The sequence below is a fragment of the Thalassophryne amazonica genome, chromosome 3, assembly GCF_902500255.1.
Source record: "Thalassophryne amazonica chromosome 3, fThaAma1.1, whole genome shotgun sequence".
NCBI lineage: Eukaryota > Metazoa > Chordata > Actinopteri > Batrachoidiformes > Batrachoididae > Thalassophryne > Thalassophryne amazonica.
This window is the reverse complement of record NC_047105.1, coordinates 33378366-33396610: the sequence shown is the minus strand read 5'-3', so window position 1 is coordinate 33396610 and position 18245 is coordinate 33378366. Positions and strand designations below refer to the sequence as shown.

General features: G+C 40.7%; 1 protein-coding gene across 1 annotated transcript in view; it reads right to left on the bottom strand.

The window, feature by feature from the left end:
* The window catches only part of ppm1j (protein phosphatase, Mg2+/Mn2+ dependent, 1J), a 71434-nt gene that overhangs the window by 19187 nt on the left and 34002 nt on the right, over window positions 1–18245 (bottom strand). Inside the window, exons 3-5 of the mRNA XM_034166017.1 lie at window positions 7782–8111; window positions 6034–6146; window positions 2190–2274 (exon numbers count right to left, since the gene is read on the bottom strand). Coding sequence (XP_034021908.1) covers window positions 2190–2274; window positions 6034–6146; window positions 7782–8111 — 528 coding nt within the window. The remainder of the gene's footprint in view (window positions 1–2189; window positions 2275–6033; window positions 6147–7781; window positions 8112–18245) is intronic.

The window sequence follows — 18245 nt, the reverse complement described above, 5'->3', positions numbered from 1 at the left end:
GCTCCCATGCAGCTCTCAGCGTCAACTCTGCTCACACTGATATCCAAGGGTTGAAGCTGTTTTGTTAGCCGTCCCGGAATAAACACCATGTTCGTCTGCTTCAAACGCTATTCACAATCTTCGACGCCAGCTCCTTCCAAGTGCACACACTAATCCTCCGCCGTCGCTCACCCGGTGCTCCCACGCAGCTCTCAGCGTCAACTTAAACACTCTGCTCACACTGATATCCAAGGGTTGAAGCTGTTTTGTTCGCCATGCCGGAATAACAGCAAGCACCGTATTCGTCAGCTTCACACGCTGTGGGTGAGGTGAGGAATACGCGTCCAACGTTCTGTTCTCTGATTGGTTATCGCGACCAGCGTGACTTATAGGACGGCCGCCATACTACAGTGTCCATGATGCATTGCATTTCCTTTTCTGGTGGCCATTTTAAAACATAGATCGACTCTGTCACGTAAAATTGTTTTGTTACAGTAAATTAATTGAGATCCTACCGGTATATTTTTCATTTATAAGTCGCACCAGAGTATAGGTCGCACCCCCGGCCAAAACATGTAAAAAAGTGCGACTTATAGTCCGGAAAATACGGTATCTACCACTCTCACTGTAAATGAAAATTTCAAATCCAGATCTTGTTTTAATTAATTTCTTGCTGTGATCTCTTCTGTTGTCTTCTGATAATGGTAAATCACGAGTACATTCACTTGTTGTATGCACTTTGTGCTGTGTTATACACAAAACCTGCCACAAGTGTGTTTACATGCTAGCAATTAAAAAGAAAAGAAAAGAACAAGAAACAATCTCCCATTTTAGACATGTATTTCTTGGTTTATCGCTGTTGTTTTAGTAAACTTTTGAATAATTATGATCCTTCCTCTCTGTGGAATGCACATAGACCGCTTTGCATATAGTTATCAGTGCACTCTACTGGTAGAATGCACCATAATTATTCACTAGTTTGCTAAAATACCATGGATGCAACAAGTATTAAAAGATGTCTGAGATAGTTTTTTATATGTTTGCTCTAATAGCCAGTTTATGAGCATATTCATGTGCTATGCATCCTTTTGCACACAGCCGTGATGTGTGGGACAAGTTTACAGACCTCTTATGTATGGAGACATTTACTCTTAAAGAAAAAAAATGCATGAAATAAAGATAAATATCTCACAAATAAGACTTTTAACACAAAGCAGAAAGTTTGAACACATTACACCCATTTTGGCATCTCTTCACTGGCTTCCTGTCTCTGTGAGATCAGATTTTAAGGTTCTGCTACTAGCCTATAAAATTGTTCACGGATTGGCACCGCCCTACCTAGCTGATCTAGTTAAACCCTACGTACCGGCCCGGGCTTTGCGTTCGCAGGATTACGTTGTGTCCCTAGGGTGAATAAAAAGTCTGCAGATCACAGAACTTGTTCTTATCGTGCCCCTTTTCTGTGGAATGATCTCCATGCGTCAATAAGTCCAGACGTAAGACGCACTTGTTTTCTCTTTTCTATGGCTAGCATGTTGTGTTACTATGCTTATTTTTTTAATTTATTTTTTACTGTTTTACTGCACTTTTATAATCTTGTAATTGTGCTTTTTAATCTTTCAATTCATTTTATCTTATTTTTTTTAAATTGTTTTGTGTGAAGCACCTTGAGGCGACACTGCTGGCGCTATATAAAATGAATAAATTGAATTGAATATCTTTGATGTTTGCAATGAGGAATTTGTTTTATGTATTCATTGATTTTAAATTCTGTGCAGTCTTTGTGCTACAACAGCATTCAGGAACAGCAGTCTGTCAAGCACAATCAGTTAATGGCAAGGTTACATATATAAATACAGACATTATCAGCACCTGTTAAATTTCCTTTTGAGCTTGATAAATTGTGCTGCATGTGCAAAACATCACCTATTTGCATGCTTCCTCTTACAATTTTACACATTTGAGTGGACAAACCTCAAACTGCATATTCATAATGGCAGATGAGCTAAACTGACAATATGCGCTATTTTGCACATTTGACAGACTCCCTGTTTGTAACTCAGCAAGCAGGTGCACTGCTTTTGAAAATGCAGTAGTGTTTGTGCACATCTGCACATGCATATGCACATTTTTACACATGCAAACCTTTAGTGAATTATGTCCAATATCTGTACTTAATAACCACGTGTGATAAGAAACAAGAAGAATACCAGGTATTGAAGTCGTTGTCTCTCTGACTCAGGTGTGAATTCATTGGTCATGGGAATAATTTCATTATTTCTGATGATTATAGCCCTGAAAAGAAAAACAAGAAACAGGAATATGAAGGCTAACACAGACACATGTCTCCCCTTAATGCCTTAGCATCTTCAATCATATAACATGAGAACTTCACAGGTGAGTGAGTATTGTGATTGAACTGGCATCACTCTGCTGTGACTATTTATGTACTGTATTGGCCCAAGTATAAGATGGTCCTGATTGCAGGTCTCCCGCTACCCCAGACACATTTTTTGGGGGGAAAAAATTCTGAAAACCAAATCTTGTTTTTTATTTGGGAAATAATGCTTATAAGAGCACATTGAGAGAGAGAGAAAAAAAATCAAGCTAGAGTGTTTAAACCAGTAATACAATAAAGTGGTGCAAAAAAAAAAAAAAAACCTGTAAACTGACCTTGACTCGTTAGACCATGTGAGAGTCAGTTAGTTTACCATAGGCAGAACTTTCTGTACTGTAGCTGGATGCTTGAATCCTAATGAATTATTGTAAAATATGAGATGCTGCTACAACAATCTGAGGGCAATAAATGCAGAAGTCCACAATGCACGATACAGTGTGATTCTGCTGTTCTCTTTATTTAAATAAAATCTCTCCTCTTGCAGTTTGTGCAGTGAAAATAGTACAGATTTGTGAAAATAATGTGTGTGTGTGGGGGGGGGGGGGGGGGGGGGGGGGGGGGTTGGGAAACAGCTGCTTCATATCAGCAGCAGCAGCAGTTGCGGGATGGATGGGGTGGGGGGGGCAAGGAGTCCTAGGGGATATGTAAATAACTGTGCTTTATGGTGTTACAACCCCTGGTAAAAATTATGGAATCACCGGCCTCAGAGGATGTTCATTCAGTTGTTTAATTTTGTAGAAAAAAAGCAGATCACAGACATGACACAAAACTAAAGTCATTTCAAATGGCAACTTTCTGGCTTTAAGAAACACTATAAGAAATCAAGAAAAAAAGATTGTAGCAGTCAGTAACGGTTACTTTTTTAGACCAAGCAGAGGAAAAAATTATGGAATCACCCTGTAAATTTTCATCCCCCAAATTAACACCTGCATCAAATCAAATCTGCTCATTGACATTGACCCTATGCCATGACATTGACCCTATGTGTCTTTTTGCAAGGAATGTTTTTGCAGTTTTTACTCTATGGCAAGATGCATTATCATCTTGAAAAATGATTTCATCATCCCCAAACATCCTTTCAATTGTCCAAAATATCAAGATAAACTTGTGCATTTATTGATGATGTAATGACAGCCATCTCCCCAGTGCCTTTACCTGACATGCAGCCCCATATCATCAATGACTGTGGAAATTTACATGTTCTCTTCAGGCAGTCATCTTCATAAATCTCATTGGAAAGGCACCAAACAAAAGTTCCAGCATCATCACCTTGCCCAATGCAGATTCGAGATTCATCACTGAATATGACTTTCATCCAGTCATCCACAGTCCACAATTGCTTTTCCTTAGCCCATTGTAACCTTGTTTTTTTCTGTTTAGGTGTTAATGATGCCTTTCGTTTAGCTTTTTTGTATGTAAATCCCATTTCCTTTAGGCAGTTTCTTACAGTTCGGTCACAGACGTTGACTCCAGTTTCCTCCCATTCGTTCCTCATTTGTTTTGTTGTACATTTTTCGATTTTTGCGACATATTGCTTTGAATTTTCTGTCTTGACGCTTTGTCTTCCTTGGTCTACCAGTATGTTTGCCTTTAACAACCTTCCCATGTTGTTTGTATTTGGTCCAGAGTTTAGACACAGCTGACTGTGAACAACCAACATCTTTTGCAACATTGCGTGATGATTTACTCTCTTTTAAGAGTTTGATAATCCTCTCCTTTGTTTCAATTGACATCTCTCGTGTTGGAGCCATGATTCATGTCAGTCCACTTGGTGCAACAGCTCTCCAAGGAGTGTTCACTCCTTTTTAGATGCAGACTAACGAGCAGATCTGATATGATGCAGGTGTTAGTTTTGAGGATGAAAATTTACAGGGTGATTCCATAATTTTTTCCTCAGAATTGAGTGATTCCATATTTTTTTCCTCTGCTTGGTCTAAAAAAGTAACCGTTACTGACTGCCACAATCTTTTTTTCTTGATTTCTTATAGTGTTTCTTAAAGCCAGAAAGTTGCCATTTGAAATGACTTTAGTTTTGTGTCATTTCTGTGATCTGCTTTTTTTCTACAAAATTAAACAACTGAATGAACATCCTCCGAGGCCGGTGATTCCATAATTTTTGCCAGGGGTTGTATATGTGGATGTATTATGCTGGTTAGTGATCCAGTTAGGGGACGATAGCCAAGTGGTTAGTGAACTTGGCATTGCGCGTAACAGAGCATTAAGTTCTGTCATGTTGTGAATGAGGTGAATTGTCTCCACACACACCCATATTCATCCAACCGAATTCAGATCGCTCCAGTTTTTCAGAAGAACTTTGTGACTGCATGCGTAGTTGGGCTCTGTGCCATGGAGTGGTGCAGAGAGGAGGAGGAGGAGACGGACAGAGCCAGATGTCTGGCTGCATGTGGCTCTCGTCTCGCCCATTTTCCCGAACATCAGGCACATGCAGCAGGTGGAACACCTGCAGGAGCGCGCTGAAGAGCACTGAAATTAGACTTTTAGCCGACTTGGTGTCAGCAATCAAACTGAATGCAGCGCAGCAGGGTTTAATTGTGCGCACGCTTCTTCCTCCACCGGACTGGAGGAGGTGCAGAGATGTCTGGCTGCATGTGAGTCTCCTCTCGCTCCTCTGGTTGCTCAGACTCGTTCTCCCGCTCATCGGTTACAACAGCAGGTGGAACACCTGCAGGAGTGTCCTGAGGAGCTTCAGCAGGAACTGTGGAACGACATTTGGAGCCGAGTTTAATTGTGCGCACGTGACAGAAAACTGATTCGTCGTGGCGCGCAGTGAAATGTGACGCCGCGTTACAAGTCGTGTCAAAACTTGTCAGTTTCTGTGTCACTTCGTAATAACGCGTGACAGTTTGGGCTCCAAGAACCATCACAGGAACCACTACGAACGTTGTCACATTCTGTTAAGGATCAATACTCATCAAGACGGATCAACATGCTCAGTTGCGACCTCCACGATGTGAGACAAAATGAGGGTGGTGTGTGACATTCATGGAAGATTTCTTGACAGGCAAAAACATGCTCCACGAATATCAAGAATATAACGCACCAACACGCCCTATTAAGAAACATATTCAGATGCGTTAAGTCACGTTATGAATGTCAGGAATGTGTCACGAATGACAGAAAAATGACATTCGTAACGCGTCTTGGTTATGTGTAAACGCACCTTTAGTGCAGAAGGGTCCCGATTCAAACTCCACCCCTGCCACATTTCTCCATGTAATGTGGAGTTAAGTCAGGAAGGGCATCCGGCATAAAACTTCTGCCAATTCAACATGCTGATCCAAGGGAGCAGCCGAAGGGACTGGGTTTGGTGACCATATTAAATTTGTGTAAGATAAGTGATCATGGTGTTAAAATACAACACCATGGATGCAAATTATACTTCACACCAAGACTTTTGCCTGCTTTTAGTGGCCATGGATGATTTTTAATAAAGCAAGAGGGAGACATTCTTTTTCAAGACATGATCCATGATTATAAAATGACCCCATATTCTTCAAATGTACTTCCTGGAAGGGGGGGGAGGGCTCTCATATTAGGGCCAATACGGTATTTTCAGTGAGTTTCAGAGCAGATGGAAGCATTTATCCTGTGGCCGACAAAGAAATGAATAATTGCAATTTTGTCCGATTTCTCACCTGCTATCTCCAGCATTGGCTACGTAGAGTTTCCCCATTAAATGAATTGCAGCTAAGGCACAACACCCACCAGAGATGGCATATGATGCTTTTTCCTTTTCGATTAGATCATCCTGAAAAAAGGGGGCCACAATATCTCAGTGAACCATTTGTGCCTTTCATGTCCTAAATAGCTCTTGTGTTCATGCATATTGACAAAAAACATAGCAACACTAATCTAGAAGGCTTTGGAGAATTCATTCCCTCCTCTGTGGGTTATTATCAGTATCATCTGAAGCGGAAAGTGGGGTTGCAATAGAGAAGAATGTCGCACCCTAATTAAAACTCGGTAGATATGGACGGCATTGTGCTGAATATGAATTCCCAGCTAACAATACCAATCTGCTCATCCAACGATTCACCAAAACATAGACCAGGAGCTACATTCATAAATGCTGTGTACGCACAAAACGGGGCTTAAATCACTTTATATTAAAAGACAAAAGATTTACAGAAACAAATGCATCACTACAGAAACTGTCACAGCATTCTGGAGAATTATAGCTGTATAGAAATTTGGGCACCTTTCTATAAATTAAAACAGATCTCTCTCTCTCTATCTGTCTGTTTTAAAACCTCACAATTAAATCATATCTTTACATTTTTAAATGCAATTCAAAAATGGCCCCATACTCATTCAATTTGTGATTGTTTAATGAATTTAATCATTACTTTAGCAGTGCTCCCAGAGGAATTCAAGGACTTTGAAATGTTCTTGTGTACTTTACCTGACTCGTCAAAGCCAAGTGGGTATAAAATAATGATTTAGTTGTGTTATTCTAAAGGATAAGTGTACTTATCAAATCCTTTTCTTTGTGTTTTATGTTTTAATCAAATTCAGATTCTGTTGTAGAGTTGTTCTATTTTATCTAATGTATAATTTGCCAAGAGGTACCCCAACGTTTGCAGTGTATAATATTACCATATTAGTAAGTATAGTATAGTATTAGTATATAGTATAATTCACTTTTTAAATTTATTTATAGTTTGGGAGGTACTGCGACTTCTATGCCGAATCTTCACATATTATTATTATTATTATTATTATTATCCATCCATTTTCTATACCTGCTTCCTCCAATTAAGGGTCACAGGGCTGCTGGACTCTATCCCAGCAGTCATAAGGTGTGAGGCGGGGTACACCCTGGACAGGACGCTAATTTGTCGCAGGGCACCATATGGACAGACAAATACATTCCCACCTGTACGGACACCTGTCGACAATTTAAAGTTTACACTCCACCTAACCTGCATGTCTTTTGGATGTGGGAGGATGTGGGTTCCCATGTACACACCAAATTAAAAAGCTGATAACATAGAAAAAAAGTGCAACTTATACTGGTTAAATTATGGTATTTTCACTACAAACCCAGGGCTAAATGATAACTCATAATAGTGTAATAAAAACCCCAGGTGTATGTTAAATGTATTCCTCAGAGGAGCTGGTCTAAATTACAAGCACTGGGCCCAAAGTATGACCTTGGCTTTTACTTTTAATTGATTTTTTTTTATCAAAATCAAATCACTTTGTCCTGCGCTGATTCTCAATCATTCCATCCAGTTTGCACCACTGTGCATCTTACTGACAGTGATTTCTAGACGAGTCTCAATTCTACTACCTTCTAAACTTCTAAAGTCTAAACATGACTAATGTACCTTGATATAAATGCAATTTTCTTGATCTTCAAAAACGTGCATTTCCTGCTCACCATCTGCTTGAAGGCAGTTTCTATGACTCCCATCACCAGACTCTCCAAATCAATAACCTTCTCCATGTGAAATCTCACGGAGTTGTCGCAGAGAGCATCTGGGTCATCCGGTACCTGTGCTGCCCCCTTCTTTGTATCTGCCTGGTAAGGGCTGCCGTTCTTGGCCAGGCAGATAGGTGGTGCATTGGAGGGGTTTTCCAGCAGGTGGCAGATTTCTCCTAAGCGGTCTCTGATGAGGAGATGAAGAAGCTTAGAGGCCATGATAGCTGCTCCGGAACCTGCATGGCCATCAAACACCCCCCAGAAGTGGAGAGGGATCCCCGTGCCATCCTAAAAGTACAACAGTGCAAAAATAAATAAATTAAGAAACACTGGAAAAAGTATTTTGGAAATACAAAACACACACAATAAATAAATCTTTCTATTTTGTGGGTGTGGTCCAAAATCTAACATGGGATTACAACTTGGCCTCATGCTGCAGTTTTATGAGGATTTATAGACTGACATCATGATAGTTTTAATAGTAAACCAAATGTTTGTCATTTCCATTGCAGGATATAAAATTGTACAGGTGTAGTATGGGATTATGTTTCCTCTCCTTTTAAATCATATTATTAACAATGGAACAGTTCTCAGCCTCACTATATCTAAATTCTGGGTCTGTTAGTGAAGCACAGGGTTGGCTGTCAGCAACCACTTTAGTAATTGGCGAGCAGTGTGAGCAGCAAAGCGAGCAGTGTGAGCGGACAGTCGGCGTCTGGGCAGACGGCCATACCCGGAGTCCACGGGCCGCTGAAGGCCCCAGCCAGGACCGGGCGCGTTGGTGGATGCCATCAGCCCGCAGCTCGCCGGAGGCCCAGTCGGTATCGCAGCTAGAAGGAGGCCGCCATCAGTCCACAGCTCGCTGGAGGCCCAGTGCGACCACGGCCCGAGGGAGGCCGCCATCAGCCCCGCAGCACGCCGGAGGCCCAGCTGGGACCGCAGCTAGAGGGAGGCCGCCATCAGCCCCGCAGCACACCGGAGGCCGAGCCGGGACCACAGCTCATCGGAGGTCGTCACCAGCCCTCCACCACCGGAGACACCACCCGGGCCCGCGACTCGTTGCAGCTCGTTTGAGGCTGCAATTAACATCAGCAGTCGGCCTGCCGGCCCTGCAGGGAAGCCAGGATGTTGCAGGATAGGCTAAGCTGGTTTCAGCTAACAGCTAAAAGCTAACAGCTGTTGCACAACAAACAGCTGTTAAATAAGACAGTGAGAATGGGGCCAAAGAAAGCACCCATGATGGAGGATTTGGAGGATATTAAGAAGGTTCTGGATACTCTCACGGAGGAGGCTTGTGCCGTAAAAACTCAGCAGAAGGAGATACTGGCACTAGTGAAGGAAGTTAAGAACCTGCGAAGCCTTATTGAGCAGAAGGACAAACGGATCGCGTCGTTGGAAAGAAGGGTGACTGAGATGGAGCAGTACACGCGAATGAATGATGTTGTTGTATCTGGGCTCTACATCAGACCCAGATCGTATACTCGGGCAGGAGCCTCTGGTAACAGGGGGAAGTCCGATGAACAAGATGAACACTCCACAGAGCCACAAATTGCTGCTTTTTTACAAACAAAGGGGATCGATCTGGATATAAACACTACTGAAGCGTGTCATCCGTTACCCAGGAAGAATTCATCAGACAAACCTACAGTCATCATGAGGTTTGTTAACAGGAAAGACAAAACAGCTCTGCTCAAACAAGGATATAAACGTAAAGGATCCAAAGTTTACATAAATGAACATCTCACTAAACACAACACAGATATAGCAAAAAAGGCAAGATACTTGAGAAAACAACAAAAAATTCAAAACACATGGACTACAAACTGTAAAGTATTCATCAAACTGAACGGGTCTCCAGAAGAAGCCAAAGTGCTGCTGATCAGAAGCATGGAGGAATTGGAAAAATATGAATAAAACATGGCAAGTGAACGCAACCAACTTTCATAATGACTGACAAACATACAGACCATTCATCGGTGCTTCTGAACAGTAATAGTATAACTGAGATCATACATGGTTATGAGAATCTGGAATTACAACCTTTTAAGTACACTGAGCATCATATACAGGATCTGGAATATCAGATAGATCCGGACAATCATTTCTATTCCTTCACAGATAGTAACTGTCAGTATTACACAGAGGAACAATACAATAACTGCATTTCAAGTAATGAGAAATTGTCAATAATCCACTTTAATAGCAGGAGTCTGTACAAAAATTTTGGGAGTATCAAAGACTATTTAAAACAATTTTGTCAACCATTCAGTATAATTGCCATAACGGAAACATACAGAGGGTGATGACACAAACTATGAGCTGGAGGGTTATGAATTTAATCATCTGAATAGCTGAAATAGAGGAGGAGGAGTGGCTTTGTATGTTGACAAAAGGATTAACTACAAAATTAAAGATCAAATGACTGTGGCTGTGGAAAATCTTTTGGAATCCATCATAATTGAAATAGGTATGGAAAAAGGTAAAAATATAATTATTAGCTGCATATATAGAGCTCCGGGCTCTAAAACTGAAGAACTTCAAAAGTGGACAGAGAAATTGTTTTCACAGATGGGTAATAAGCGAGTATTTGTTTGTGGAGATATAAACATTGATCTCTTAAACCTGCATCAGCATATAGTAACTGAGGGTTTCATTAACACTATGTACAGTCTAAATCTATATTCAAAAATTACTAGGCCTTCAAGAATCACTTCACATTCAGCTACTCTCATTGATAATATATTTACAAAAATATCGATACCGAAACACTAAGTGGATTATTAATTAATGATATTAGTGACATTTACCAATTATTATAGCAACTGATTTGAAGTTTAATTAAAAAATGTACTGAGAAAAAACAATATTGCAAGCGCCTGCAATCTGAAGAAGCTATCACTGCCTTAAAAAAATGATTTACTTTTACAGGATTGGAATCCCATTTACAATTAGCAAGATGTGAATTTAGCATATTCCGAATTTGAAAACATATTTCTCAATATATATAACAGAAATTGTCCAATTATACAGTATAATAAAAATAATAACTATAAAGCTAACCCATGGATAACAAAAGGTCTTCAAAAGGCGTGTAAAAAGAAAAATATGCTATACAGAGAATTCATTAAAAGTAAATCAAGAGAGGCAGAGGTTAAATATAGCGACTATAAAAATAAACTAACAACTATTATGCGGAACTGTAAAAAAATCATACTTTGGAAAAATACTAAACGATAATAAAACAATATAAAGGAAACATGGAAAATATTGAATAGTATTATAGCAAATAAACCCAAATCAAATAACTATCCAACATACTTTACTTATGACAACAAAGATGAATATAACATGAGCCAAGTAGTGAATAGTTTCAATAATTTTTTTGCTAATGTTGGGCCAGACCTGGCAGCTGAAATCCCACACAGCCCATGGGAAAATCAGCAATTAATCGCCCGAAATCTGCACACAATGTTTCTCAGCCAAGTAGATAAAAGGGAAATTATTAACATAGTTAGTACACGTAAAAGTAAAAAGTCAACGGATCATAATGAGGTACATATGTCCCTAGTAAAGTGAATAATTACTGAAATCGCAAATCCATTATCATATATTTTTAACAAATCATTTCAAACTGGGATTGTTCTTAACAGTATGAAAGTGGCAAAAGTGATACCTTTATTCAAATCTGGAAGGGCTTGTATCATTTTAAAACTGCTGGCGCTCGGACAACCAGGAAAGGTTTCTGTGTCTCCATGTGTGGCCCTAGATTATGGAATAACCTGACGGATGAACTCAAACGATGTCCAAATATTAATCAGTTTAAAAATCAATATAAAAAAAATGATGTTTTCAAGATATGTATCAAATGAAGTACCATGAGTTTTGTGTTGTCAAGTGGAATTGTAAACTTGTACAGTAATATTCATTAGTGTATGCATATGTATGTATATATATACATATATATATATATATATATATATATATATATACACATACACACACACACACACACACACACACACACACACACACACATATATATGGATTTGAATCACGTGTGATTACATCAGACATGCTTGAACCCTCGTGGGCATGCAAGAGTTTTTTCACGCCTGTCGGTTACGTCATTCGCCTGTGGGCAGTCTTTGAGTGAGGAGTGGCCCACCCTCTCGTCGATTTTTTCATTGTTTAGGAATGGCTCAGAGACTGCTGCTTTGTTTGATCAAAATTTTTTCAAAACTGTAAGGCACAACTGAGTGGACACCATTTGATAAATTCAGCTGGTTTTCGGTAAAACTTTTAACGGCTGATGAGAGATTTTGGTTTGTTAGTGTCGCCGTAAGGACGGCCCACGGTGCCTGACGGCGATCTGCGCTTCGAGGCGGCAGCGTCTCGCTGTTTCAAGTTGAAAACTTCCACATTTCAGGCTCTGTTGACCCAGGAAGTTGTCAGAGAACAGAGAACTTTCAGAAGAAGTCGGCATGAGGAGTTTATTCGGACATTCCATTGTTAACGGACATTTTGTAATGAAAGAATGTGCGGGCAGAGTCGCATGTTGGGCCGGACCCGACCGCGGGGGGTCGCAACATGAAAAACACCTCCGTTGGAAACCTTAACGGACAAGTTGGAACATGCCCAAGCTGTTAAACAATTTCTCAGTTACTCACTTGTTGAAAGCCATCAAAAGCCGCCTGAATTTTACAAATGGTTTTCAACACGGAGGTGTTTTTCCTGTCGCGGCGCACACAGATTTGCCGAGTCGTCACGGAAACGACTCTGCAAATTTGCGCGCATGTCTTTCATTACAAAATGTCCTTAAATAGTGGAATGTCCGCATAAAGTCCTCATGCCGGCCTCTTCTGAATCTTCTCTGTTCTGTCACGACGTCCTGGGTGAATTAAGCCTTAAATTAGGATGTTTTCAGGTCGAAACAGGCCGACGACGGCGCCTGGAAGCGCTGCAGGACGTCCCGCTCTGTGGGAAGTCCTTACACCGACAGAAACACCCCATAATCTCTCATCAGCCGTTAAACTTTTCACCGAAAACCAGCTTAATTTCTCGAATAGTATCCACTCGGATATTCCTCACAGGTCCAGAAAAAATTTTGATAAAGCAACGCGCGCCGTCTGGAGCAGCGTGTGAAACAAAGGAATTCAGCCGAGAGGGCGGGACCACATCTCACTCAAGGCCTGCCTACAGGGAAATGACGTCACCGACACGCGTGAAAAAACTCACGCATGCGCACGAGGGTTCAAGCATGATTGGTGGAATCGCACGTCATTCAAATCCATATAGTTAAAAAAAAAAATAAAAGGGTCGATTTATTATCTAATAGACCTCGTATATGTATGTAGATGAAGACACGGGGTTCACTAGATGTTTATGATAATGGGATTTGAGTTTGTGTTGTTAAATGTGTTTGGAGCATGGCCCAAGCAGAGGGTCACCCCTTAGAGTCTGGTCTGCTTGAGGTTTCTTCATCAGTACATCAGAGGGAGTTTTTCCTTACCACTGTTGCCTGTGTGCTTGCTCTGGGGGTTGGTAATGTGTATATATGTATGTATGTATATAGCTTTGCTTCTGCTCACCCCCTTTTTGGTCACACATGTCACTGTGGAATTGTCTTGTGTATCAGTTTTTGTTATTGTCGAGTTTGTGTGCCAAAATAAATAAATTCAATTCTATTCAATTCAATAATAATCACTCTGCTTCCGTGTTGATTTATTGCTGGTGATCTAATGCCTTAGGTGCTGTTGTATCCAGCTGAGATTTCTATCTGTCCAATGTGGTGTTTTTGGGATCGGAGGGGCTGGTGCTGCTTCAAGAGGACTAGACTAACCTGGCACTGACATATGACATCTGCGATCAGAAGTATTCAACGGCTAAAACTAGAGACTCTGCACCAAGATGGACCTTTGTACCTTAATAACTGGCTCTTTTTTCTTCATCTTTTGTGAAAACCTTGTAAATGTTAGAATGCCCCAAGTAGTGGGTGACCCCTCTGATCCTGGTCTGCTTAAGGTTTCTTCCTCAAAAATGTCAGAGGGAGTTCATCCTTACCACTGTTGCCTGTGTGGTTGTTCGGGGGTGGGGGTGGGGTGGGGGGGGTGATAAGGTTAGACCTTACTCATTTGAAGCCCCTTGAGGCAGCACTGGTGTGATTTCGCGCTATACAGTGGGGAACATAAGTATTTGAGCCACTGTGGATTTTGCAAGTTTTCCCACCTACAAAGAATGGAGAGGTCTGTAATTTTAATCATCGGTACACTTCAACTGTGAGAGATAGAATCTAAAAAAAAAAAAAAAAAAAAAAAATCCATAAAATCACATTGTATGATTTTTAAATAATTAATTTGCATTTTATTGCATGAAATAAGTATTTGATCACCTACCAAACAGGAAGAATTCTGTCTCTCACAGACCTGTTAGTTTGTCTTCAAGAAGCCCTCATATTCTGCACTCTTTACCTGTATTAATGGCACCTGTTTGAACTTGTTACCTGTATAAAAGACACCTGCCCACACAATCAATCACACTCTGACCTAAAGAGCTGTCTAAGGACAACAGGGACAAAACTGTAGACCTGCACAAGGCTGGGATGGACTACAGGACAATAGACAAACAGCTTGGTGAGAAGACAACAACTGGCGTAATTATTAGAAAATGGAAGAAACACAAGCTGACTGTCAATCTTCCTCGGTCCGGGGCTCCATGCAAGATCTGGCCTTGTGGGGTAAGAATGATTCTGAGAAAGCTCACAACTACACAGGAGGACCTGGTCAATGACCTGAAGAGAGCTGGGACCACAGTCACAAAGATTACATTAGTAACGCATGATGCTGTCATGGTTTAAAATCCTGCAGGGCAGCAAGGTCCCCCTGCTCAAGCCAGCACATGTCCAGAGCCATTTGACGTTCACCAGTGACCATGTGGATGATCTAGAGGAGGCATGGGAGAAAGTCATGTGGTCAGAGGAGACAAAAATAGAGCTTTTTGGTGTCAACGCCACTTGCCATGTTTGGAGGAAGAAGAAGTAGGAGTGCAACCCCAAGAACACCATCCCAACCATGAAGCATGGGTGTGGAAACATCAGTTTTGGGGGTGCTTTTCTACGAAGGGGACAGGACAACTGCACCGTATTGAAGGGAGGATGGATGGGGTCATGTATCGCGAGATTTTGGAAAACAATTTCCTTCCCTCAGTAAGAGCATTGAAGATGGGTCGTGGCTGAGTCTTCCAACATGACAACAACCTAAAACACACAGCCAGGGCAACTAAGGAGGGGCTCCGTAAGAAGCATTTCACGGTCCTGGAGTGGCCAAGCCAGTCTCCAGATCTGAATTCAACAGAAAATCTTTGGAGGGAGCTGAAACTCCAAACCTGAAAGATCTGGAGAAGATCTGTAGGAGGAGTGGACCAAAATCCCTGCTGCAGTGTGTGCAAACCTGGTCAAGAATTACAGGAAATGTCTGACCTCTGTAATTGCAAAAAGTTTTCTGTTCCAAATATTAAGTTCTGCTTTCTATTGTACCAAATACCTATTTCATGCGATAAAGTGAAAATTAATTATTACCTCCGTCAAGGGGGTTGTGTTTTCGGTCACGTCCGTTTGTTTATTGGTTGGTTTGTTAGCAGAATTACTCAAAAAATCTTCAACAAATTTCAATGAAATTTTTACCAGGGGTGTATCTTGGCCTAACTTAGAAGTCATTAAATTTTGGTAATGATCCAGAACACGATCCTGATCCAGGATTCTTTATCATTGCAGGATAGGGCCAATTTCAACATTTTTGCATCTAACTTCATGAAGACAGGTCACAAAGGCTGAACAAAAATTAAGTTACGACACAACAATAATTTAGCATTTGGTTCTCCTCAATGAATAAACTTGTTATTGGAAAATAAAAAAAAAACTTGTGTAGTTCATGCAATTTCTCTTTATAAATACATCAATCAATCAATCAATCAATTTTTTTTTTATATAGCGCCAAATCACAACAAACAGTTGCCCCAAGGCGCTTTATATTGTAAGGCAAGGCCATACAATAATGATGTAAAACCCCAACGGTCAAAACGACCCCCTGTGAGCAAGCACTTGGCTACAGTGGGAAGGAAAAACTCCCTTTTAACAGGAAGAAACCTCCAGCAGAACCAGGCTCAGGGAGGGGCAGTCTTCTGCTGGGACTGGTTGGGGCTGAGGGAGAGAACCAGGAAAAAGACATGCTGTGGAGGGGAGCAGAGATCGATCACTAATGATTAAATGCAGAGTGGTGCATACAGAGCAAAAAGAGAAAGAAACAGTGCATCATGGGAACCCCCCAGCAGTCTACGTCTATAGCAGCATAACTAAGGGATGGTTCAGGGTCACCTGATCCAGCCCTAACTATAAGCTTTAGCAAAAAGGAAAGTTTTAAGCTTAATCTTAAAAGTAGAGAGGGTGTCTGTCTCCCTGATCTGAATTGGGAGCTGGTTCCACAGGAGAGGAGCCTGAAAGCTGAAGGCTCTGCCTCCCATTCTACTCTTACAAACCCTAGGAACTACAAGTAAGCCTGCAGTCTGAGAGCGAAGCGCTCTATTGGGGTGATATGGTACTATGAGGTCCCTAAGATAAGATGGGACCTGATTATTCAAAACCTTATAAGTAAGAAGAAGAATTTTAAATTCTATTCTAGAATTAACAGGAAGCCAATGAAGAGAGGCCAATATGGGTGAGATATGCTCTCTCCTTCTAGTCCCCGTCAGCACTCTAGCTGCAGCATTTTGAATTAACTGAAGGCTTTTTAGGGAACTTTTAGGACAACCTGATAATAATGAATTACAATAGTCCAGCCTAGAGGAAATAAATGCATGAATTAGTTTTTCAGCATCACTCTGAGACAAGACCTTTCTGATTTTAGAGATATTGCGTAAATGCAAAAAAGCAGTCCTACATATTTGTTTAATATGCGCTTTGAATGACATATCCTGATCAAAAATGACTCCAAGATTTCTCACAGTATTACTAGAGGTCAGGGTAATGCCATCCAGAGTAAGGATCTGGTTAGACACCATGTTTCTAAGATTTGTGGGGCCAAGAACAATAACTTCAGTTTTATCTGAGTTTAAAAGCAGGAAATTAGAGGTCATCCATGTCTTTATGTCTGTAAGACAATCCTGCAGTTTAGCTAATTGGTGTGTGTCCTCTGGCTTCATGGATAGATAAAGCTGGGTATCATCTGCGTAACAATGAAAATTTAAGCAATACCGTCTAATAATACTGCCTAAGGGAAGCATATATAAAGTGAATAAAATTGGTCCTAGCACAGAACCTTGTGGAACTCCATAATTAACTTTAGTCTGTGAAGAAGATTCCCCATTTACATGAACAAATTGTAATCTATTAGACAAATATGATTCAAACCACCGCAGCGCAGTGCCTTTAATACCTATGGCATGCTCTAATCTCTGTAATAAAATTTTATGGTCAACAGTATCAAAAGCAGCACTGAGGTCTAACAGAACAAGCACAGAGATGAGTCCACTGTCCGAGGCCATAAGAAGATCATTTGTAACCTTCACTAATGCTGTTTCTGTACTATGATGAATTCTAAAACCTGACTGAAACTCTTCAAATAGACCATTCCTCTGCAGATGATCAGTTAGCTGTTTTACAACTACCCTTTCAAGAATTTTTGAGAGAAAAGGAAGGTTGGAGATTGGCCTATAATTAGCTAAGATAGCTGGGTCAAGTGATGGCTTTTTAAGTAATGGTTTAATTACTGCCACCTTAAAAGCCTGTGGTACATAGCCAACTAACAAAGATAGATTGATCATATTTAAGATCGAAGCATTAAATAATGGTAGGGCTTCCTTGAGCAGCCTGGTAGGAATGGGGTCTAATAAACATGTTGATGGTTTGGATGAAGTAACTAATGAAAATAACTCAGACAGAACAATCGGAGAGAAAGAGTCTAACCAAATACCGGCATCACTGAAAGCAGCCAAAGATAACGATACGTCTTTGGGATGGTTATGAGTAATTTTTTCTCTAATAGTTAAAATTTTGTTAGCAAAGAAAGTCATGAACTCATTACTAGTTAAAGATAATGGAATACTCAGCTCAATAGAGCTCTGACTCTTTGTCAGCCTGGCTACAGTGCTGAAAAGAAACCTGGGGTTGTTCTTATTTTCTTCAATTAGTGATGAGTAGAAAGATGTCCTAGCTTTACGGAGGGCTTTTTTATAGAGCAACAGACTCTTTTTCCAGGCTAAGTGAAGATCTTCTAAATTAGTGAGACGCCATTTCCTCTCCAACTTACGGGTTATCTGCTTTAAGCTACGAGTTTGAGAGTTATACCATGGAGTCAGACACTTCTGATTTAAAGCTCTCTTTTTCAGAGGAGCTACAGCATCCAAAGTTGTCTTCAATGAGGATGTAAAACT